At 36.7% G+C, this 24,161-nt stretch overlaps 1 protein-coding gene across 6 annotated transcripts in view; it reads left to right on the top strand.

Annotated features, from left to right (window-relative positions):
• Positions 1–24,161, top strand: part of SMARCA2 (SWI/SNF related, matrix associated, actin dependent regulator of chromatin, subfamily a, member 2) — a 119,121-nt gene that overhangs the window by 62,055 nt on the left and 32,905 nt on the right. For all 6 annotated transcript variants that reach the window (XM_054186642.1, XM_054186646.1, XM_054186644.1 and 3 more), the window contains 12 exons: positions 1,167–1,233; positions 1,819–1,929; positions 3,447–3,689; positions 3,984–4,097; positions 5,546–5,653; positions 6,237–6,323; positions 7,851–7,897; positions 9,316–9,482; positions 12,347–12,510; positions 13,978–14,205; positions 17,757–17,834; positions 22,605–22,823. In XM_054186642.1, coding sequence (XP_054042617.1) covers positions 1,167–1,233; positions 1,819–1,929; positions 3,447–3,689; positions 3,984–4,097; positions 5,546–5,653; positions 6,237–6,323; positions 7,851–7,897; positions 9,316–9,482; positions 12,347–12,510; positions 13,978–14,205; positions 17,757–17,834; positions 22,605–22,823 — 1,633 coding nt within the window. The remainder of the gene's footprint in view (positions 1–1,166; positions 1,234–1,818; positions 1,930–3,446; positions 3,690–3,983; positions 4,098–5,545; positions 5,654–6,236; positions 6,324–7,850; positions 7,898–9,315; positions 9,483–12,346; positions 12,511–13,977; positions 14,206–17,756; positions 17,835–22,604; positions 22,824–24,161) is intronic.

Below are 24,161 nucleotides of genomic sequence, written 5' to 3'. Positions count from 1 at the left end.
TGGAGTGCTGTGTTTTAAATAAGAACTGTCAGGCATTGTAAAACTGATGTAGGATATTGAGGGGTTGTTTGCTTATTTTTGGGTGTGACTTGATTGATGTGCGGAAGTTCCCTGGCCTTTTCGTTAGATAGTTTGTCCACCAGTTGTGCTGAGTATGCAAATGTGTTGTATAAAAATGAATTTTATTCATGGCCCTCTCTTTTGATTTCTTTTGAGGCATCCTGTCTTCTAGCTGTGCTGCAGTACTGATTGACTAACATAAAATACCACAGCTGTTCCTAATTGTCTGAATACAAATGATGAGCTCTAGTGTGAAAAGAAATGACTGGGAGAAGGCCTATAAAGTAAAACAAAGTTAAAAATAAAGGGAGAGTGTTATTTATGTCAGATTTTACATGGGCACAGTAAAAAAATCAGATTTCTTTTAATTACTCTGTAATGATTTTTCTTATGTTTTGAAAAGAGAGGAGCTGAAAACTCTTTCTTGTATACATTTTAAAAGCTGCATTTCCCTGCCTTTTCTTAATAGCTAGGACTGCTGCCATTACAAGTCCAGTAAGGAGAAAAAAAAAAGCAAGCAACCAAAAATCCTCAAGGTTATTTTTTGCTGCTGTATCATGATAGCAACTAGCTTAGCCATAAGAAACTATTCGTTGTGATCTGGCAGTAGAAACACAGGGCAAAAATTGGCCAGCGTAGTGACACTGGGTGGCACTATGAGTAGTTCTACTTGAGTAGACAAAGATGAATTGTGTTACCAACTTCATGAGGCTATATTTCAAAAGTAGTAACGTCAGTTTTTGAATGATAAGTAGTATAAAAGAACTTACAGATGTGGGTTTTTTGTTCAGGGTTATCTTTCTTATGCTTACTATGCTCCAAAATACACAGATGCACATAAAATACTACTATGAATTGGTTTCAAAGAGGACCCTGAATGTAAGATGAAGAAGGGTTTCACGCTTCTTTCTGTTTGCTTCCCTCTCAGAGATGCTTATTATATTATATTATATTATATTATATGCAATTTTTTTTAATATTCTGTTAATTATGGGGGTTAATTACATGAAACGTGTTGAAAAGTTGGCAACCACTTGGAAACATTTAAAAAGTTTGACCCGCAAACGATGAAATATATTACTTTTTCTTTATAATCTCTATGATAGGACTTTATCCAATTGGACGTATGAATTTGACAAATGGGCTCCTTCTGTGGTGAAGATATCTTACAAGGTTTGATTTGCTTTTTATATGATTATAGAGTTGAAGGAATGAGAATAGACCCAGTTTTTCCTCTGCCTCTGCATGCATTTCTAAACTGTTTACTTCTGAACTTTTGTCATGTATATCAGGTACTGAGCAGTGAGAGTTAATCACACTTACAAGAAGACTGTAATAAACAGTAATTACTTTCATGTAGTGAAATGCAGAATGAAATTGTTGATTATCACATTGCAAGGCTTCTGATGAGAGTAATACAAATGATAACTACTTCACATTTTATACACAGTAGAATACTTTGCTGTTTGGCTACTGTAGTAGTGGTATGGCCAAGCAATTTGTAAGGAGGCCGTTAGCTAGAGAGACTGCTAGCTAGGCTGCTAGTTGCATCTTTCCCGTGCCCCATAAATGGAGCTTTACAGTCTAGCAACAGTTTAGGGAAAGCACTTTGAAGAACTCCGGAAGGCATCAATATATTGTTTGCAGTGCTGTAGGATTAGTGTTTCATGTGGTTGCTCTGTGTCTGCTAATTCATAAAAGTGATATATTTTCTTCAAGAGAATAAAGAGTAACTACTCACTTTTCTCTCTCTTTTAGGGTACACCTGCGATGCGCCGCTCACTCGTTCCTCAGCTTCGAAGTGGAAAATTTAATGTTCTTTTAACTACCTATGAATACATCATAAAGGACAAACATATCCTTGCTAAGGTAATATGACATCTCAACAATAAGACCTTTAAGACACCTTCAAATGGTGCATAGCACAAAACACATTTTTGTTTTATAGGGATGTCCTGAGTTGTTCTGTCCTTCAATAAAAGTTAAGCTTTTCATTTAATTTTCTGCTCCTCTGTTTTGACTGGACTTCTCAGTTATAGCTCTTCTCCCTCTTCTGCCTGTAAGCACCAGCATTTTCCTGAATGTGGCCAGGGGACTAACTCCTTTGTGCTCTGTACACTACTGGCCTCTCAGTACTGTATACGTGCCTGCACTTGGAAAAACATGACTTTTCTCCACTCTGCTTAATGGCATTTAACCTAATCTACAGTCATGAATTTAGCTTTTTTCCATTATTTCTGACCTGAAGCTCATTCTTATTAGAGCCTTTCTAGCTATGTGGTCACTTTTCCACAAATGACTGAATAGTTACCTGTATCATGAATTTGATATCCAGACTCTTTATTATACATGGCTCAGTTCTCAAAGGCTCACTAACTGTCAACAGGCAATGCCTCAAATGTAATGAATTAATTTGAAAGCTACTGTACTGTAAACTATTTCATGTACACATAAAGCAGACTAAGGAGTTATTTAGCCATATGGTCCTACTCTCCCTTTTTTGGTCATTTCCACTTTATTTTATTCTCCTACATACTACATATTTAAAGTATTCATATTGCCTCTCTGATACAAAGGCAGTGCATTTTCTTAGCATAGTTCTGAACACTTAAGAACAGTTTGAGACTTCAGAGTTTTCCTTCCCCTCTAGTTTTTGCCCACCCGTTGCTAAAAGATAAGACAGCACTATGCCATTCATCCTGTCCTGGAAAATGGAATTAGTTAGCATCTATGAAACTACAAACCAAAGCCTTCCTAGTCATATGGTCAGTGTGGCACATATATTGACTGCCTATGTTGTAGTACAGGCGGTAACAGACAGTTTCAGCAACTTTCTTTCAGCATCTGGTGTGACTGCATTTAAGCTTTCACATTAAGAAATTGAAACTGGGATAATCATAATTACGCTGCTTCTTTCTGGACTAAAACCAAAGGATTAGCTGAAACAAAACTAAATTCAGGGTTGCTGTTGTTCATGAGCATAGATATTTTTGTCTGAAAATACTTTTGTCTCCTCTCAAGGTTCTTGTTGCAGATAGATAGGTTTATTTGGAGTTTATGTGGTCTCCTCCTTTCGCTGTGAACTGTATTCTGGCCTTGAAGAGCTGGTCACCCAAACCTCTTTCCCAGAAATGAGAGGAATCTGCTGTTTGCTGTTGCAGTTCAAGTCAGAATTCAGCATCAGATCCAGCATACCTAGTGTTTGTTTCTATTTTTTGCTGCTTGCAAGGGCAGTGGTACTTGGATAATGCTTGATTAGGCTTTCCTCATAAATGAGAATGATTGATGTCTCAGGCTTGAAATACTTTTGTTCTGCACCTGTTGGGAGGAATTTGACTAAGTCTGACCTGCTTTAACTTTGCCAACTTTTCCTCCTTTTCTTGCAGATTCGATGGAAATACATGATAGTAGATGAAGGCCATCGAATGAAGAACCATCACTGCAAGCTGACTCAGGTCTTGAATACTCACTATGTGGCCCCTAGACGAATACTGCTGACTGGGACTCCATTGCAGAACAAACTGCCTGAACTTTGGGCTCTTCTCAATTTCCTTCTCCCAACCATTTTCAAGAGCTGTAGCACCTTTGAACAGTGGTTCAACGCTCCATTTGCCATGACTGGAGAAAGGGTACTGTGGCAGTTTTTTTTAAAACATCAGAATCAAATCACTTTGATAAAAACAGAAAGGAACTTATATAGATGGATTAGTCTTTGAACTCTCCCTGTACTCAGGGATTTAACGTAACTAAAAGCCATCTTTCTTACAGCGCCAGAAAATTTTAGTATCACTGTCTTTTTTGATTTAGAGTCAGTTTGGTTGTAACATGCAAGTAATTATTGCAGATACTTAACCTTTCATGTGGGAGAAGACATTACCTAATATACAGAGTTGCCTTGTAGTGACTTTTATAAACTTCTGTAGGTTGACTTAAATGAGGAAGAAACTATTCTGATCATCCGTCGTCTCCATAAAGTGCTCCGACCCTTCTTGCTGAGAAGATTGAAGAAAGAGGTTGAGTCTCAGCTGCCAGAAAAGGTTTGCAAAAAGAAGAATTTTGGAAGGGCTTTAATACTTTTTTAAGCATTATGTAATCTTCATTTTTCAGATTTATTTTACAGAAGAGGACTTCTTTAGCATCTATTATTTCTCTGGTTCGTTTATTTATAACTCTGCAAAAAAAGTCGTCTGCTGAGGAAGCTCTGAATACCTGAAGTTTCTGCGTTCTCAGGATTCCAGTTTTAATTCTGTTTGTAATCATCCATATGAGACATGCAACTTATTTCCATAATACCTGGTTTCAAGTTCTGAGTGAGTCAGCCATACACTGAGAATTAGATTTTGCCCTGTTCCATCCTCCCTGCACTAGTTAAAACCTTACCTCCCTTAGCCAGTTCTCTGAAATTCCTAAAGGACTTTATAAAGCAGACAGATTTTGATCCTGTGTTAATATTCCAGGAGTCGTATGAAGTTTTTTATTGCAATTGAACAAGTGATTTTTAATTCAGAACATAAAATTGTCTCTTCTGATTTGAAAGATCATTGTTTTATCTCTGGGCAACTTACCTTGCCACACCCTGTCCTCCTCTGCAATCCTGCATCACTTTTCCCATTCACTGTTCCCAGAATAACAACAGCAGCTAAATTAGAAGTCAGTTTGAAGGTGTACTTGGGAATATTTGGTGCTAAGGTCATCTGGGTTAAAATGATACCAAAATTAAATTTTTGTAAGTTGTGTTATGAGCTGACTAACACTGGCTGAATGAATAGAGAGCTCTGTACAGATGCTTAGTGACAGTACTCAAAGGAAAGGCTTTTTAAAAAATCTTTCTCATCTTTATAATGTTGTGAAAGCTATTGCTGTTGTGAATTTCTGTTCCTTTAAGTGTCAGATTCTCAGTATCCTCAGAAGCATTTATTTGAGAATGAAACTTATTTAAAAATATTACTGAAATCTTTATTTGAATTTCTGCTGCTTAGAGCCAGTGTTATTTGAGAAATCCATTAATAGGCATTGGAAGAGGAGGATTTAGAAGTTGCATACACAGTGGTACTCAGAGGACCCTGTTTCTTTTTGTTTCCATTATTTTGTTTATGAAGAAAGCAATTAGTCCAACCATGAGGACTGAGCTTGTTGTCCGAAGACTGTTCATGAGTTTCATTTAATCTTACAAATCTTTTAAATCTTTAAAAAAATATATTTTTTAAAATTGTTAAATTACAGAACAAGAAAAAAATATGTTTGGCAATTCTACAGTTACAGTCTTAGAATCCAACTGTCTCATAGTTGTGACTCTCACAGATGATCTTTTGAGGTACTTGTTGCTGTGCTCGCAGTTGGATTGCTTCTCACTGAAATCATATGTGGTGTTAGGGTATGGATAAAAGATAGTAGGTTTTTGGTTTGTGTTTTAGGATGACAACCTGCAGTTAGATCCTACTAACATTAGTTCGTGTGTTTATGGTTGTCTTTTTTTTTAAACTAGGTGGAATATGTGATCAAATGTGATATGTCAGCTCTTCAGAAGATCCTGTATCGTCACATGCAAGCCAAGGGAATCCTTCTCACAGATGGTTCTGAAAAAGACAAGAAGGTACAAATGAAGGCTAAAACACGTAGGAAGCAATGTATTATGTTAAAACATGTTAACAAGATGATTTCTGTTTTATAAAATTAGTATGTGGGCTCTTACTGCAGGTATCTGTCATGGGAAAAGAAGTCTCTTATCAAGACCTGCTTTTGTTTTACAAGATTGCAGCTCATGCTTTCTGTTCACAAGGAAAAGATACTACTTCTATTCACTGTAGTTACAACGCCTGTCTGCAAACAGGCAATGTTTGAAAAAAAACAGAATTTCCCTTGGCCGAGTTTAATCCAATAATGTACCTTTGACTTCATGGATTACTTCCAGGTTTTCCTTTTCGTTATGGAGCACCCTTATGATAGATGAATTTATACAGAAAGTCCAACTGCACAGTAGCTTCTGTTTTTTTACTGTTAAGGAATTTTTGGGTTGGTTTTTTTGTTTGTTTTTTTTTTTATTAGTGATGTGTTGTTTGGGCTAGGGGTAGAAGTGTATTATGCCTGCATTTAAAAATATCTTTCAAAAGATATTCATTAGTTTAGTTAATAAGAAATTACGTTAATCATTTGATTTGCGTTGTTTGTACCCATAGGGAAAAGGCGGGGCAAAAACTCTTATGAATACTATCATGCAATTGAGAAAGATATGCAATCACCCATACATGTTTCAGCACATTGAGGTAAGACTGACAGGTTCGATTTTGAGAGTTGCTTTTATTCAGATGGCTAACATAATAGAAAACTGCAGCTGAAGCTTATATCTGTGGGAGAGGAACATCTCTGTCCACATCATTTATGCTGAAAAGCACGCATTTGAAAAACACAGTTGTTATGGTCCCTTATTTTATAAATGTGTTAAAGGAGAAGGAGAAGCTGCTGCCTGAGCATTCACACACCATTCAAGGAGTCCTGCACACAACACCCGAGTCTTTAACTGCTAGGACCAGAGTCCCTATGGTCTATATACCCGCCCCTCACATGCTCTTCACACACTGTTCACGCATCTTTCAGTCCAGTGGTCTTTTGGGTCTGGGGTCTTCTAACACCTTTTTGGATTCTTTCTCTGTGTCCAGGCAGGCAGGCTGTTGACTGCCCTTATGTTGTTGATATGCACTCTGTGCTGATGGTTGTACCCTCTTTATCTTCTGGTTTATGCTTCTTGTGCACCTGTGCTCACTGGCAGAACATGGAGAACTGGAAAGTCCCAGACTTAGGGAAAACACTACCAAAACATCAGTGTGTTATCAATATTGTCCTTATACTAAAAGACTAAACACAGCACTGTACCAGCTGCTAGGAACATTTACTAAGAAAATTAACTCCATTGCAGCCTAAAGGCTTCAGTGAATCTAGCTGCTCATGCTAAGTAAAGCTAGGCAAACAGCATAAATCACACCATATTGTAACCCTAAGTAATTTATTCTAATTAAAATTTACAATTTAAGCTAGACAAGTAATACCTCCCAACAAACAAATGGACCAACTGCCAGCTTTTTATTGGTAATCTGAAGTCTAGTTTTAAAACATTTAATCTTGTGGAGACACTGCCTTAAAAAAATTAAGGGTGGTTTTTTTTTTAGATCTAGGTGTTCCAGAGAAACTTAATCTCTACTTAGATCTAATTTATGATGGAGACACACTAGTTCAAAATGCCATGTGTAAGATCTTAATAACTAGCAGGCTGCTAATCTTTTACATTATCAACAAAAATTGTCCTTCCTATGCACCTTCTTTTTTCAGAAAAAATGTACTATCTATATAGCATATCTCATTAGGACCCAAAATACATAAATATAATAATGTATCTGGAAAGATACAAAGTGTTGTAAATGTCTGGAATGTGGTTACATTTACAAATGAATAATGAAGTACCTATTGTGATGTATTATCATTGTAGTTTTCACTCTTTGTTCTCTTGTATGCTAATTAATTAGAGTAATTAGCAAATGCATCTTCCAGTAATTAGTATCAATTAATTAGGTTCTACTGTATTTGTAGTGTAGTAAAATGTATGCTGACAGAAGTTACTTCTGCAAACCATGAATTTTAAGTAATAGTAATACAGGAAAATATTAAGCAGATCAGTGTTGCTACAAGGTCGATTCCAGGAGTATGAACTCAAACCCCAATTTAATTGATATAAGAATGCATATTTTTGGGTTACTGTGTAGTTTGTAATAATCTGTTTATCGCTTATAACTCTGCAGGAGTCCTTCGCTGAACATTTAGGCTACTCAAATGGTGTCATCAACGGGTAACTCTTTCAGTTTTACCTCCTGGTCATAATGTTGTGTTGGAACTAATGTGTCATATTCTTTTTCTAGAAAGTATATGCTAACAAACTTGGGCAGTTTATGGAAAGGCAGGGGAGGCACAGGGCACATACCTAAACAAAAAGATAACAGTACTATAGGTGTTATATGAGCTTTTTATGACCCTTCATCTCTTTGAAGAGGACAGGCAGAGAAGATTGTAGACTTATTTATAAATACCTTATATACCATCTGAAATTCATTGGAATGACTCTTTTAGAGAGATGTCAATTGGGATTTTCTTCTCTTTCGTGTTACTTTTGCCTTCTGCTTTTCCCTCTTTACCATCTTTATTCCAAACTAAAGTAGCATTTCTTCCATTCTTTGAAACGAAATCGATTTAAATTTTGTTCTTGGCACTTCTCTGTGCAGCTGACTAGAAATGGATGCTTTCTAAAGGAAAGGTGTGTATCTTCCATCTGACCCCCTTCCTGTTGAGGTGTTAATGACATTTCTTTTTTTTCCTTAAGTAGTGTACCAGACTATTTGTCTCCCTAACTAATATACCAGACTACTTGTCTCCTAAACAATTTAATATTTTGCTGATTATGTATGTATGCATATCAGAAGACCATGAATCTTGTGGACTTAAGTACTGTTGCTAATGATAAGTTGTATTTTGAGAATACAGGCTCAAAGTTAGAAAAAGGTTACACGAAACTTACTTTTGCAAAGCATATCACTGTGATGCTGATTTAGACATCCTTTTTACTTTTATTCATTTTCTCAGTTATGACTTGAATTTCAGTGCTAAGAGTCTGCCTTGCAATTCATAGCATAGAAGACAGAAGAGCAGCTAATCAAAGCAACCAAACATTGTTCATGCCTACTAAGGTTATACGGCTAAAGAGTATATCCTCTGTCAAACTCCACCCATTATCCCTGTATATTAGTTCAGGTTGGAATATTTCACTTTCATGTGCATAGCAGCTGAGTAGAAAGGGAATAGTTTCTAACATGTGCCTGATGAATAGAACTTACAGCTGCAGTAAATGCCAGTTAAAAGCAAAACTAGCAGGTGAATGTCTTAACCAATAAAATGCTTATGTAGCTGAGAAATAACGTTTGTTTTGATAAATAATGAAACAGAATTAAGTTACATAAAGGAAGGTGTTCTGCGTGGCTGAAACTCCATACGGTTTTTGCAATTGAAGAAAAGTCCTTTCCAAATGGGAATTCACATGGATGTTTATTTTTTTATTTTGACTAACAGGAACACTTTTAAAGAGAGAAAAGTGCTATTAGTCCTGTTTATCTTAAGTAAATTAATCTCTCTTGTTATACTCTGACATGATAATGACTAAAAACTTTCCTAAACGAGGGGTATTCTGGCATTTACTGTGCTTTTTCTCTTCAACAGAGCCGAACTTTATCGGGCCTCAGGGAAGTTTGAGCTACTCGATCGTATTCTACCAAAGTTACGAGCTACTAACCATCGTGTGCTTCTTTTCTGTCAAATGACGTCACTCATGACCATTATGGAAGACTACTTTGCCTTTAGAAATTTCCTTTACCTGCGTCTCGATGGTAAGCTAAATGGAAAAACAAGGATAAATAATGAGTTAGGAGGTAGCACACTTCATTAGCTTGGGCATGGGAGGCCTGAGTTCTCTTCCTAGCGTCTTCCTATCACTCCAGTGCTGTGAAGTCACTATACAATAGCGCAAACAGGTTCAAAAGAGGATTTCACAAATCCATGAAGGAAGAGTCTGCAAGGATACTTATCATGAAGTTATGGCAGTAGACGCTTAAGCTTCAGCTTGCTAGAATTTTCCCTATTCTTACAGACAAGATACTGAGCAAGATGTACTTTTGCCCCTCTCAGTAGAGGTGATCTTAAGTAATTCCCTGTCTCCCTCAGTTGTCACCATTTAAGTTGCCTGAAAGTATTCTCATGATGACAGATGATAATGCTTGTGGAATTTATTATTTTGTACATGTTTAAAGCTCAACTGCTGTTCTCAACAGGATAGCTGAATTTCAGTGACAGGTAAACTAGTACCTGTAGTTTTCTTCCTGAATTTCACAGGAAGGTCAGTAGCCTCAGTTACTTCATGTGTGGATATGTTTTACTACCTTTGAATGAAAAGATGGTTTAGAAACATAGTGGAGTAATATTTCAAGGGAAATAACTAAAAATATCATATCCCATCTGAGGCTTGAACGTGGTTGAAAGAAGTTTCCATTTTGGCCTGCTTCCTTGTTAATGATCTCTGCCTCGTATCGACCTTCTTAAATATTCATTATTTTTACTTAATGAATTTTTCTCACACGTTATAGTATTACATAGGGCCAGCAGCATTTATCAGAATACCTTTTTAATAGAAAAGCAATCACTTAATAAAAATATAAATAACAGTATTATTAAAATGAGACTTTAAAGTCCTTTTGAATATTCTTTTTACAGTGTTTTAAGTTGACTCTTTGCATCATGCTTTATTTGGAAGAAAAAGTAATACTAAGAGGTATTCTCATTCTATACAAATATTAATGAACATAAACATGAAACACTATTATCCTCAGATGTAAAATGGGATAATGAACCTGAGGCACAAATGAGCTGTGTCACTGTGCCACAGAATGTCTTGGTCAAAACTGGCTAAAGAACAGAGTACCATGCTAACAAAACCCTCCTTGTGCCTCTGGCTTTCAACTGTTTTAATGCTTCCATTCAAGAAAGATTAATTATATTACATTTAAAATGTTTTAAATTACCTTACACCACATATTTTAAAATTAATTCTTTTACATGCTAGAATTTCTATGGCAATACGCAGAATAACAAATACAGCTCCTTGTTTTCTTTAGGGTTTTGCTGGTAATTCGTTAGTGAGATGAACCCTTTTCTCTTCTTTTCCAGTTTTGTGATGACAAATCTTCCTTCCTTCCTTCCATGCTGGAATGTAATATATATGTAGATGCTATCCAGCTGCCTTCTCCCATAGGATATTTTCTACCCGAGTCATGTGCTTCTTAAGGGAATGGGTTTCTGTGGGCCAGCAATTCGTATGTGTGATTGTACTGCGTCTGTCCGGGATGAAGTTAACTTCCCTCCTATCAGCCCATATAGGGCTGTGCTTTGCATTTGTGGCTAGGCAGGGTTGATAAGACACCGATTATAGCACTCCAGTGTTTTGGCTATTTGGTTATTTGCTATTGCTTATTGCTGAGCGGCGTCAAGGCTTTCTCTCCAAACCACCCCTCCACCCCCAAGGCCAGTAGACTAGGGGTGAGCCAGGACCCAGCAGGGACAGCTGACCCAAACTCACCAAAGGGACGTGCTCAGCATTAAAAGCTGAGGGGAAGGAAGAGGATGCAGGGAGATTCCTCGTTAAAGCAATAGTTATGAGCACTGAGGCTCTGCTTTCCAGAAAGTGGCTGGACATCTGCCTTATCACAGGAAGTAGTAAATAAATTTCTCTTTTGGCTTTGCATGCATGAACAGCTTTTGCTTTTATTATTAAACTGCCTTTATCTCAACCCAGGAGCTTTTCCATGTTATTGTCTTCCCCTGTACTGTTGAGGAGGGGGAGTGATAGGGGTGTGGGGACGGTGGGCATCTGTCAGCCAGCTGCCATCCCAGTAACAGAAGAACTTCATCTTCTGCACATACATCAATACCTGAATAAAAATAGCAGACTTTCTTTGGCTTTCAATTACAGACAGAAGTGTAAAGAAGGAGGGCAAACAGTGGACCAGGTTAAGGTGACTGTTGTTAAAGTATATGAAATTTGAAAGTATATGAAAAGTATATGAAATGTGAAAGTTACAGACTGTTGTTAAAGTATATGAAATTCATCCAGTCACCTGAGTGCACAGGGCTTGGTTTTTATTTAGAATTTTGTCTATGCTTTCACCATGATTGAATTCCTTGCCTGCTCTCCCCCGGCCATTGTAGACCATCACTCTCAAGACAGAACATTTTAAGAATTTTCAATCCTTTCATATTAATTATGGCTCTGAAGGCCAGGACTGACATTTTGATAAATCTCTCTATAAGTCACTTTTAAAAATATTTAGATGCGGTTGCATCCAGAAGGCACTAATCAAAACTAGAACTCTCTTCTGTTTGTGTGTAGTAACTTGAGTTTAAATTTATGTGAGTCATAAAAAGCTGTAACAATATTAGCCAATATTTTAAAGTCCACTTTTGAAATGTCAAAAGAAATACTTAAAAGAGGTATTTAGAAGTCTGTCTTTATATGTGATAGGCAATTGACCAAAACATTTGTGGCCAGTGTTCATTCTGTATTATGGAGAATGTGTCAGAGATGGCAAAGAGCACGTGAGCTAAAATTTCTCTTCCATATGTACCTTTAGCAATTGACGTTATATTTATATTATTTCAGTTCACATCTTTGTTACAGGGTGGGCTTTTTTTTTCTTTTCAGGCACAACAAAATCAGAGGATCGAGCTGCTCTGCTGAAGAAGTTCAATGAGCCAGGGTCACAATACTTTATCTTCTTGCTGAGTACAAGGGCTGGAGGGCTAGGCTTAAATCTCCAGGCTGCCGACACTGTTATAATCTTTGATAGTGACTGGAATCCTCACCAGGTTATTTTTATTTACTTATCTTCATGAAATGTGCAAAGAAATCATGACGCTTTTTTGGGTTTCTTGTTTAAATTGGCGATGTAGCCTGGGATGAAAGGAATAGATTCAGGTAAGTAAAAAAATGCTGCTTTGAGAGGAATTAGTGAGGCAAACTGCTACCATCAGGAACTATTTTGGTCTGAATCAGTGAAGTAATTCTGTGTCTGAGTATATGTTTTATCTGAGTCTCAGGGAATCAGAGCTAGGGGCCTTACAGACCTGCTTCATTTGTATAACTGTACTCATTCTTTAACCCTTAGGACATTAATAGGTAACACCCCATTTTGAGTCTTCGGTAGGTAGGTTGCAATATTTTAGCAGGTTGCAGTATTTAAAGGCTGTGCAGAGTGCTGCCTGTCTCAGAAAATTAGCACTTAAATGGCATATTTCCAGAAACAAAACCTTCTGTTTCCTCGTTTTACCATTTTCCTGTGCTTCTGAGAATGATTATATAAACTAATTCATATTGTAGCTTCAGTTTCACTGTTAATGCAAACTTCAAATACATCTTTAGGTTGCAGCAGCTGCATGTAGTGCTTGGGAAGGGAATTGTAAAAGGGAAGAGCTAACAAGGGTAGTAAAAGCAAGGTGCTGTACTGAAATAGGCATTGCCTGTTTTCTTTTTTTTCTCTACATTAAGAAATTTTTGTGTTGTGAGGTAGCGCAAAAATGTGATGGCATTCATTATCTGACTATGGCTGAAGTAGAAACACATCATTTATAGGAGTTAAGGATTTATCTTTTCCCCAAAGAAAATAGGTAAGATTCTGAATTAATAAAAGAAATTCTTTACCTATGACCTGCAGTGTACTTTTTGCTTCCACCATTTTTAAGTGTGATCACCCAACCAAAAAATAGTTACATTGATTCACAGTCTTATATATATGAACTTTCAAGCAGCAAGATCATATTTAAGCTGTTTGAGCACAAATATTCCAAGCTAAAAGCTGATTCAATAGATGAAATAATTTTTAGCCAACATATTTAAGAACTAGCAATGGCATTTAGTAGATAAGTTTATGTATGGGGTTTTTCCTAGTAATTTTATTGCTTTTTTTTCCTGCAGTCAAGAGATGCTTTACTTTAGGGTTCATTCTGGCTTGGAAGTCTATGAGCTTTGAATAGAAGGGAAAAAGTAAATACATTAGCCGTTCTCCGTCCCTGCACATGCTTTCAAGAAGTTTTTGGCTTACTTCATTTATGCCGTACAGAGCATGTCCATGTTTTTGCCTTTTGCTTTTCCCCCTGCTTTGGTCTGATGAAGTTTGGGGAGAGAAAACAATGAAGAACGAGCCATGTGAATTGTGGTGGACTGTTGTTCAAGTACTTCCTTTTTATACCAAGAAGAATTCAGCATTCTTTAAGCAGAGAACAATTTCTGTAGCACACTTACAATATAAATCACTTTCTATGTTCTTTGACTAACAGGATTTGCAGGCCCAAGATAGAGCTCACCGAATTGGTCAGCAGAATGAAGTTCGAGTCCTGCGACTGTGCACTGTGAACAGTGTGGAAGAGAAGATACTTGCTGCTGCAAAGTATAAGCTGAATGTAGATCAGAAAGTTATTCAGGCTGGAATGTTTGATCAGAAATCTTCAAGCCATGAACGGAGAGCATTCCTACAGGCTATATTGGAGCATGAAGAAGAAAATGAGGTAGGGTAGTTAATTAGTGAGAGGATGTTTCAGGAAGTACTGAGTTATTTTTTTCATCAGTTACAAAGATTTTCATCTTGTTTGAAATTAGAAATGTCATCCTATTCTTACTATCCAGTGAAAGACGCAACTTCATTTTTCTCTCTTTATTTGGTCACAGTAATGGTTATGATGTGATGGTTATGATGTAATGTTTATGATGTAATGGCTATGATTAAATCTCAGTGTAGAATTAGGCATTGCAAGTTAAACCTATTCTACTCTTTTGTAATTTTGGCAAAAAATTGTATTCAAACAAATATTTTTTTCCAAAACAGATTATAAAACAGTTCCTAAATCCTGTTTATATGTTAAACTAGGTAATCTGATTTTCAGACATGCTGAGCAATTAGTACTACTTAGGTTCAATCATGAAAGACCCTGCTTATAATGCTTCTTTTGGATCCTGGGTAAGAGTTAAGATCTGCTTTGATGTACTTTGGGCTTAGGGCAAGCCAGCAAAACAGTTGTTTATTTCTGGTGCTGTGTCCAGCCTGGACTTCTGGTTATAATTTCCTCTTCAAGAAACAATTGGCTGTTTAAAAACAACTGTCAATTTTTCCCTTATAATAGTGGAAAGTGAGGTTATAGAATCACTGACTGTATGTCCCTGTGTTTCATTCTGTTCTTGGGAATTGTGATTGTGGAATGGTGAGCCCCTTTTGCCTGTCACTGCAGACTCTCAATGTGAACAAATTTCAGTGTTTGGATGAAAGGCGCGTTTGGGGAGAGTGTGTAAATGTATCAATTATACTGATGATACAGACAAAAAAATCCCATTCTGCAATGACTTTTTCCCACCTCAAAAATACCCTGTACAGGTTAAAGATGCAGAGGTTTGAAACCTAATTTTGCCTCTGACTATTCCTTGTACATCTGAATATGGTGCACACTGAAAGAAAAGAAGATTCTATAGTCTGTGTTTCACAGGCATCCTTCATTATGGGGTGTAAAGTTTCAAAGATCATTTTTCAATAATTAAACCTTTTGTTTAAACTCTTTGTCTTCTTGTGCATTTAGAAAAAGCTAGTGCATCATTAAGATAGAATTTTGTATTGTTGTTTTAGTACTTTTCATAAGATATTAAAGACTGTCAAACAGTCAGTTTTATCAGTAATTGTCTTTTATTTAGGATATGAATGTGGAAATGGGGTGATGTATATGTGCTAGTTTTGGTATGTGAAACTGTAGGTCTTAAGCAGCCAACACCATCTGTATGAATAGATAGATGAACTTGAAACCAATAGAAATTTTTAGTAAGCCTGTGGATTTGTTTTAAAATTTACAGAATTTTGTTACGTTTTCAAAGCCCTAGAAAATATTTATCTGAAAATGTTTCAAAAGTCAGGACTGTAGTTCAGGCCTACTTAACATGCCTTATTTCACAGATGACTTCAGAACAATCTGCTTCTTGTGAGTTGTTCAAATACACTTGGTCTGCCTTTCTGAAGCAAGCACAGGTTTAACCAAGGCTTGCTTGCCATAACCCAGCATCAGTCTTTAAAGCAAGCGTTCATATTGCAGTGCGACGCCTAACAGTCAGACTGAAGATGAAGCTTTCAAGTAAAATTGGTTTGTGGACAGAGACTATGCAAAACTTTGCCCAAACACCAAAACTGCTGAAGGAGTACGAGGGATTGAATTTGCACCATCCATCCAGCGCTGGTCAGCCATTGCTTCTTCATTGCAACAGCTCTGGAAACAAAATTTGAATATCAAATGGGAGATTGACAAGAAAAAGTAAATCTCTCATTTAAAAGTTATTAATATCAAAACAACTTTGACTTGCAAATACGGACTAGCACATCTAATAAAGAGATTGGTTAGTGACCATCTAGTTAAATATTCCCATCCTAAGCATGCTTTAAATTTGCATATCGAAGCTTTTCGCGCTTGGATGTAGAGCACCATATTCCATTCGTACTTATTTAGAAGTTTTTGTAAATTCAGCATCAAAACTCTCCATATTTTTCTTTCTTCTTTCCTCTCCTTTTTGCTCTGTTTTTTTTTCTTCTAGCGGTACTAGATAAAGAGGTATTTTCTGTATATTTAGAAAGACATACTAGAATAATAGGAATGTATGACAGGTGATTAGAAGCAGCTTGTTCGTGGAGGCATTTTTTGTTGGCAGTGGTGTTTATAGTTTTTTCTTCTGCCAATTCTACCTGTTCGGCAGCAGGATTATTCAGACAAACCACAGATTATGTGGACATGGATGTTACAGCTTCTGCTGTGGGATCCCTTTTTTTTTTTTTTCAGGTGACAAGTTATTCTGTTTGACAAGACAAGAAGTATGTGAAACTTGCACAAGGGTCACATTCTTCATTGATCATAAAAGAAGGGATCTTTACTCCTTTTTTTTTTCCTCTGTGTGTGTAACTACGTAACTTCCTTTCTTCAACGCTGAAGGAGCACTGACTAGAAGTGAGAAGAACTAGCTCTCTGTTATTTTCCTAGTTGCCTTTTTCATGTTAAAATTTAAATTATATGTACGTTAAGGTACAGATGTGTTTGTTCAGAATTGCATTAATAAGAACTGTATTTTTTTCGAGGTGTAGAAATCTTGTCAATGGAGGGAAAATAAGGTGTGTGGATATAGATAAAGGCCTTTTCTGTTTATTTCTGGAAAAAAAGAAAGCTACAGAATGTTAGTTTGTTGGGCGCTATGTGCAGCATTCTATGCTCCCATTTCACTGAGTACAAAACAAGAGTTTTCATGAAAAATTCTAAGTCTACAACATACTGTAACACAGGCTCAGTAAGCCCTATGTAGGAACCAGTCTGTAGTTCTATTGTTTTGATTGACCTGTTGTCGGATTTGAAATGCCATGTGCTTTCAAATAATTCAAGGAGGGAAAGTAAGCATACTGGACTGTGATTGTGTTAAAATGGGTCTCATAGCTGTTCAGCTTTAACATTTTTAGTTGAATTCTGCAATTGTAAATTGTTTTTCCAAGGATTGTTTCTGTTTTTATGAAATAATTTGTTTTGTCTGAAGTCAGAGGTTCACATCTCAGTTTGTAAGCAGGTAATGGTCAAGAGAAAGAGGGATTCAACAGGGCTTTTTTCCAGTATAATGACATGTTTCATTTTCTTCATTTAACCAGCACTTTTGATCCTTCTTGCTTTGACAGCAAAGAGCTCATAATGCAGAATGGTATTTCTGAGGGAGTACTGTAGAACAACAGAACGGAAATGCATATATTTTAACTGAAGCACTAACTGCGCTTCTGACCCAGGAAAACCACAACCCAAAATTTCCTGGTTACATATTTGCTCATTTCCTCATTCTCAATTTATGAAGGTGGTAATAGGTCCCAGTCACCTCTCTAATTGTGTCTATTTTGCATTACTTCTGAACTGATGAACATTTTAAAAGTTTTAGTTTCATTTTGAGTGTTTCACACATATCGTGAAAGAAGGAGAGTCAGTGCAGCGCTGACCTCATGGAGGTTGTTACTTCAAGTTGCATGTAGCTTCTTTCTAATATCTTTATGCATTTGTGTAACCAGGAGGAAGATGAAGTTCCTGATGATGAGACTCTGAATCAGATGATTGCTCGACGTGAGGAGGAATTTGATCTCTTTATGGTAAGGAGGATATGATCATAAGTAGAATATACATAGAAGTAGTGTTTTTAACGAAGGTCTTAAGCTTTTGTCATACAAATTTTGGAAAACTTTGTTGGAGGAATAGGCTTTATTTACTTGCACTGTTTATCTGAGATAAGAAGGGTAGTCTACTTAAATACAGAGCTCCTTACATGACAGAAAGACTTCAGAGGTCCTCGCAGACAATATAGTGGGATAGTGCCAATCTGGAGGAAGAGTCTGGCCTGACCTGAGAAGTTTTCATGCAAAACTGATAGTCACAGTTCAGGTTGCTAAATCTACAACATACTTTTATTTTTCAGTTGCTTGCCACTTTTGGGCTATGATATCGGCAAAGATAACTACAGGAACTTAACAATATAGTAAATTAGTAGACTGACAAGGCTGTTTTCTTTGTGAGTTAACTGGGGTTTGCTGATGGTTTTGCCAAGCTGCATGTCTGCTGGTACAACAGATTGAACAGCTACCAAAGTAGAGCTAGTGACAGTGATTCAAATGCAAGCAACTCATTTTTATTAGTACTTCCTTTTTTGTCAGTTCTGCTACTATACTGATGGAATAATTACTAAAATGCCAGTTTAGGCATGGCTCTTGACTTTTAGTGTGTGTACAATGTGAGGATTGCTGAAGGACCTTTAGGAGTCACGGACACAGCAACAGGAGAATACTTAAGTACTGAAGGTAAAGCACTATCCCTTCTCATTCTACAGAGACTGTTTTGTTCTGCAAGGTGGAACAAGGCAAACACTTACATGTGCATGAATGAAGGTGTATCAGGTGGTATCCACAGTAACAACCATTGGCAGGACCACAGGTTTTTAGTCCTTCACCATCTTCTGCTCAAGGATTCATCTGTGAAACTTCACTGTTACACGAGTGTGCAGGGGCTCTTTTTACATAAGTGACAGTTGTTCAGGTGCACAGTTGGCAAAGGCCGTATTCCCCCACATGGCTGTGCCTTTTGTCACTGCTTACTTGTCAGTTTAGTCCTTTTGCATTAAGTATCATTGAATGTTATCTCAGAGGAACTGAAATCCCTAAAACTAGTCTGCGTGGAAAATGAGTGCTTACAGACACCTGTCTTTTTAAAATTTACTTCAGTGATGCAGGTGTGAGGAGACATATATGACAGAAACAAAGAGGTGGCTATTTGATGCAAATTTCAAAAGGAATAATTTCAGCCAAATTGTTGGCTGAAAGTACCCTGAATTCTGTGAAAGCTGCTGGAAAAAGCTTTTCGGTAGTTCTTGTTCAGACCCAGAAGGAAAGAACTAATCCATGGATTGAAAGTAGCTGATGAATTTATGTCTGTCTGGAGGAAATTTCTACAACTTCCATCTTTTTAGATTAAGTTTGAAGGCTATTAACAGCCATTCAGTAAAACAGTTGAGGTGCCTAGAATGAAGACAGTGTTAGCACTGTGTAGGCTGAATTTATGTTTTTCATATAATTTACATAAAAGTTTGTAAGGGAGAGTAAAGAGTTGGTAGTAGGTAATAAAAGTTTGAAGATGCAAAGCTAACATGCTTTGAAAGCCAGGGGTTTGAAAATACTTGAGACGGAAACAGTGAAGTTAAATATTAATGGCTAAGAAATAATTTTAATTGTTAATAAAGAATATTTTTTTTTCATTTTAGTAAACTGTTTAATTATAAAAGAAAAATCTGAAAAACAAGTTTGGCAGTCAGGGTTGTTTGTCTTCTTTTTATCAATATTTTAGGTCTTGCTTAGTCAGATAAAGAGCACAAAGATACGTTTGTATTGTCCTTACCTCAGTGATACCTGTGCCACCTTATTCTCTCTGTTAAGGTTATGCAGATGTAATCAGAATTCAGCAAACTGCAATATCCAAGAAAAATGTGTTTTGATTTGTTCATTTAACTAGGCTTAGATGTGTAAAAGCAGGTATTGTGCTATTTAAAGCCAGCAGTTCCAAAACAATAGGCAAGAGAGCAGATCAGTTCCTTGAAAACCTGTTCTGTGGTCACTTTTCAGCTTATAAGTATTCTTTGGCATAGATCCTGAGATGTAGCTGTAGAGCTAAGTACACTGTTCAGAAAGAGGATGTGTACAACTGGACTTGGTTCTCTTGACTGTTAGAGGGTCCACATGTATAACAATAGGTAAAAACTCTAGATAGCCTCAGACCTCACACTGACCTTCCTTTTGCATTCATTGCAAATGATGGCACTTCATCACATAGTAAAAAAAGTTTAGAAAATATTCAGAAAAAAGTCAGTGTTTCAGTGTGATCTGTACAACTCATAATTTATCAACAAGTGTTACTCTTCCTGGAAAAAAACTGTTATTTTTAACATTATATTTACTTTAATCAAGACTCCTGATGTAAAAACTGCTTTTGAAGTGGAAGAGTGGCCTTTCAAGGGAGGCCTCTCACCAAAATGGGTGCCAATACTGTAGTTGTGCTAATACAGTTTATCTCCTTGAATCCAAAATGGCAGTACAGGAGCAGCTGAATGTATAAATTTTTGGGTTTACACTGTGTGGCTTGGGTGTTTTTTTAAGAACTATTTTAGTTACAATTTGGAAAGTTTAACAGTCATTTGCAGTTTACAGGACAGCAATGCTCTTTGTATTTTCTAAACTGGAAGTTTTAGGCCTTGAGTGTGCCAACACTTTAAGTTCTTCACTTACGTGTAATCATTTGTAACATAGGACTCTTTTATTTCCAGCATTTAGGCCACATTGAGGAAAGTGTAAATACAATTACTTTGTTAGTTACAATAAAATAAGGTAAATCTGGTTTGGAAATACATGTTTTGATGAGATATAGGAAGATAGGACCAGAGGTTTCCCAGGGATAAAAGTGGTTTGAGTACTATCCTAAGAAAAAACAAATGGCTGTTTCTATCTCTTACATCTCAGATTAACTGAAAGTGTCTTTAATTTTCCTTCCCAAGTGCTTTTGTTTCAGAAGACAGCTATTTAAATATACTACCTTAGTGTTCACTCTGTATCTTAGAGATAGAAATGTGGTCATCAGGGAAAAAGATGAAGTTTCAGCATTCACTTCATATACTTAATCTTGGCAACTTGCTGGTTGCCAAGTTAGCAATAAACCACGCCACATGTCTGGCTTGAATGAGACATCTTTTGAAATTAATTCAGATTGAATGCGATGTTCTTTAGAAGGTGAACTGTGGAATCCTGCTATAAAAAACTAAAGGCTATACAGCCCATTGATCGTTGTCTGAGGTAATGAAGGATGGAGAATACCCATGTGTATTTATAATTGCTTCTTGAATGTAGTTGGACCAGCCGTGTGAAGACACACACCTTGCGTTCTGCTTTTCATGGAGTTTAGAAATCAGGTAGGGCACCAGACAAGATGATGAAGCCCACTTGTAAGACACTGTGCCTGAGGTAGTATTTTGTGAATGCTTGTATTTGAGAAGTACCAAGATGAGAGAAGATTCAACACATTCAGCAGTGCCATCATTAAGCCTCAGTTAGTAAATCTGTGCATTTCAGTTGCCCCTATAGATAGGTAATACCTCTGAATTTATGCATGTCTCTGTCTTGGCTAGGGGTGTGAAAGGATGATATGTCTAGTTGGTATCCTGTAAAAGTGCAGCATCGTGCACACAAGGGACGGGTTTGCGCATAATTGAGAATGCTTTTTACAAATGTTTACTGGCCAAAGCAATAGCCTATTCTGATGCTACAGCCAATTCTGGTGCTAGTCTATTTATGTTAGTTTTTCAAATATGAAAATTAAATGCTTGGTGGCCACTGGTTTGTTTTCTCTGCTTAGCGACTGATTACTGAGTGTTTAAGTACTGTATGACTCTTCAAAAGCCATATTTGAAAAGGCTACTGATATTACCTGTTTCGCGCTACTTCAAAAAATGTAAATGAGATTCACAGTACCATAGCAGTCTAGGTCAGCATATAGTCAATAGAGAGAGGTGGATGCTTCCCCGGGAGGATTATAAAGCAGCTCACTGATGAGTCTACAGTAGGTTATGGTAATGTATCCTGAGTATCTGTATTTGTTTTCTGAGGTCATGGTTCGCCACACTTGAAATTAATTTATGTGATTATTTCAATTTCAGCTTAAAGTTTTAACATTACCATCTAATATTCTTTGCTTAATCTTATCTGATATTTTTGTATGTGTTTTTTGATTTTTGCCCAGTACAGCAGTAAGATCAGGAAAAACTGAGTGGTTTAAGCATGTTGGCCTTCTGGTACTGTGTAGGCAAGCTTTTCTCCGAATTTCTTAATTCTCTCTCTTGATTACTTTTTTCTAACACTAGCTTTTAAATTTTCTTCTGCTGCTATTCAGGCTCACAAAACGAGTGTGTTTTCAGTTATTCTTTTTAGTTACATAATAACACCTTATGGGGATATTGTCAAGGAATGATCAGTATTTGCAGATCACATTTGTGAATATGAAGAAACTATAAAATCTGTACGAAAGGAGGAGTGTTGTTTAATTAACAGTGTTCTTGTGATCTGTTTTGTATCACTCAGCTGCTGTGTTGTCTCAGTTACTTGAGTAGAAACTAGTTATGGAGTACTGAACTTGACTGAAAATCAACCATCAAGTGTCGCTTCTTCTTTATATAGTTGCATTTTAGAAGTATTTAGAAGTATCATGGAAGGGAAATACCTGTGAAAGACTCGGTTTAAAGTTTCACGTATCGTTAAATAGCCAGGAATTTCCATGGTTCATTTCATATTTGCCCTTAAAACTGTTTTATCCTTTCACAACTGCCATTGCAGCGCATGGACATGGATCGTCGCAGGGAGGATGCCAGAAACCCGAAGCGTAAGCCCCGCTTGATGGAGGAAGATGAATTACCATCCTGGATTATTAAGGATGATGCTGAAGTTGAAAGGCTTACATGTGAAGAAGAAGAAGAGAAAATATTCGGAAGAGGATCCCGTCAACGCAGGGATGTGGACTACAGTGATGCTCTCACAGAGAAACAATGGCTGCGGGTAGGTTGTCCATTTTTTTTTTCTTTTTCTTTACAGTTGAAATTTATTCATTTGTGGTGGGTTTTTTTCTTTTTGAAGACAGCAGAGTTGCACTAGGCAGAGTACAATGTAGTAGTTAAGGCCTAAATGTCCTTATTATCTAGCTTTTGCTGCTGTGTTGAGGGCATAAGTAAGTCTTAAGCTGCACTGCTGAAACTTAAAATGCTGAATCAGGACTATGATAGATTTCTATTGCAACTATTATATTGCCATGGATCTTGACGTATTTCTTAGGCTTTTAGACACTTTCATAAGTGTCATCTTTAAGATATATGAAGAATTATTTTACAGTGGAGAAGACCAGTGATCAGTGTTCATTACAGCTTTGTGTGTTGCAGAAGCTTGATTTTATTTTTTTTTTTAAATACCTGAATTTAACCCCTTTAAGAATTTGGAAATTTTCCCAGAAGTCATCTTTCTCTCATACTGTTTCATTTCCAAGTCTTGAGCATTTTTTGGCTCCACTGAGATCAAAACCCTTGATAAATGATAGAATAATTAGGACCTGAAAGTAAAGATTCTAAACTTAACTCACACCAAATTTTTGTTTTTGTTGTACCTGAGGATTCTTGTCGTTCTTCTGCAAAATCCACATATAATGAATTCTATGATTTCCAAAACATCAAATGTTTGATTTGCAACACTACAAACCAAACTACATGGTTTGACAGAGTAAGTTTTGTAGTAGAATACTTACAGACTTAATGCCAACATGAATATACATTCATACATGAATGTACATGTGTATAATTTGCTAAAGATAAGTAGAAATCTTACTGGCTTCAGTTACAAACATGTTTGTGCATTGTGCTAAGAGCTAATCCAGAGTCTGCTGCTGGGTGTAAAGCTTAGGGGAGCAAAGGCTTGAATTATACATCAGCTGTAAATCTAAGGAAGTTTATGAAACTACAGGAGTTTGATACTTGACATTTTCAAGTAGTCAGTGGAGAAGAAAGACCTAGAAACATAAACTCCCATCTGGATTCTCCAACATTTACCCTTTCCTCCAGTGGAAGTACTTGCAGTATGGTGTACATTCTACTTAAGGTCATTTTAAGCTAATTATTTTTAATGGTGGAATATTCTGGATATGGCAACGTAGAAGTTCGCTTCAGCTTGCGCATTTTATGTCTTGAGTTCGCTCTGGTATTTTTGTTAACCACTTTACTGTCAGATGGCAGCCCTGAAAAAATAATCTAATCCATCTTCCTACTTGGAGCAGAATCAGCCGGTCTTGTGTCATTTGTAGTAGATGTTCATCTGATCTGTTCTTTGAGGCCTTCCCTAGCACTGAATTTA

Source organism: Rissa tridactyla, chromosome Z (assembly GCF_028500815.1).
Source record: "Rissa tridactyla isolate bRisTri1 chromosome Z, bRisTri1.patW.cur.20221130, whole genome shotgun sequence".
Classification (NCBI taxonomy): Eukaryota; Metazoa; Chordata; class Aves; order Charadriiformes; family Laridae; genus Rissa; species Rissa tridactyla.
This window is presented reverse-complemented; position numbering and strand designations above follow the sequence as displayed.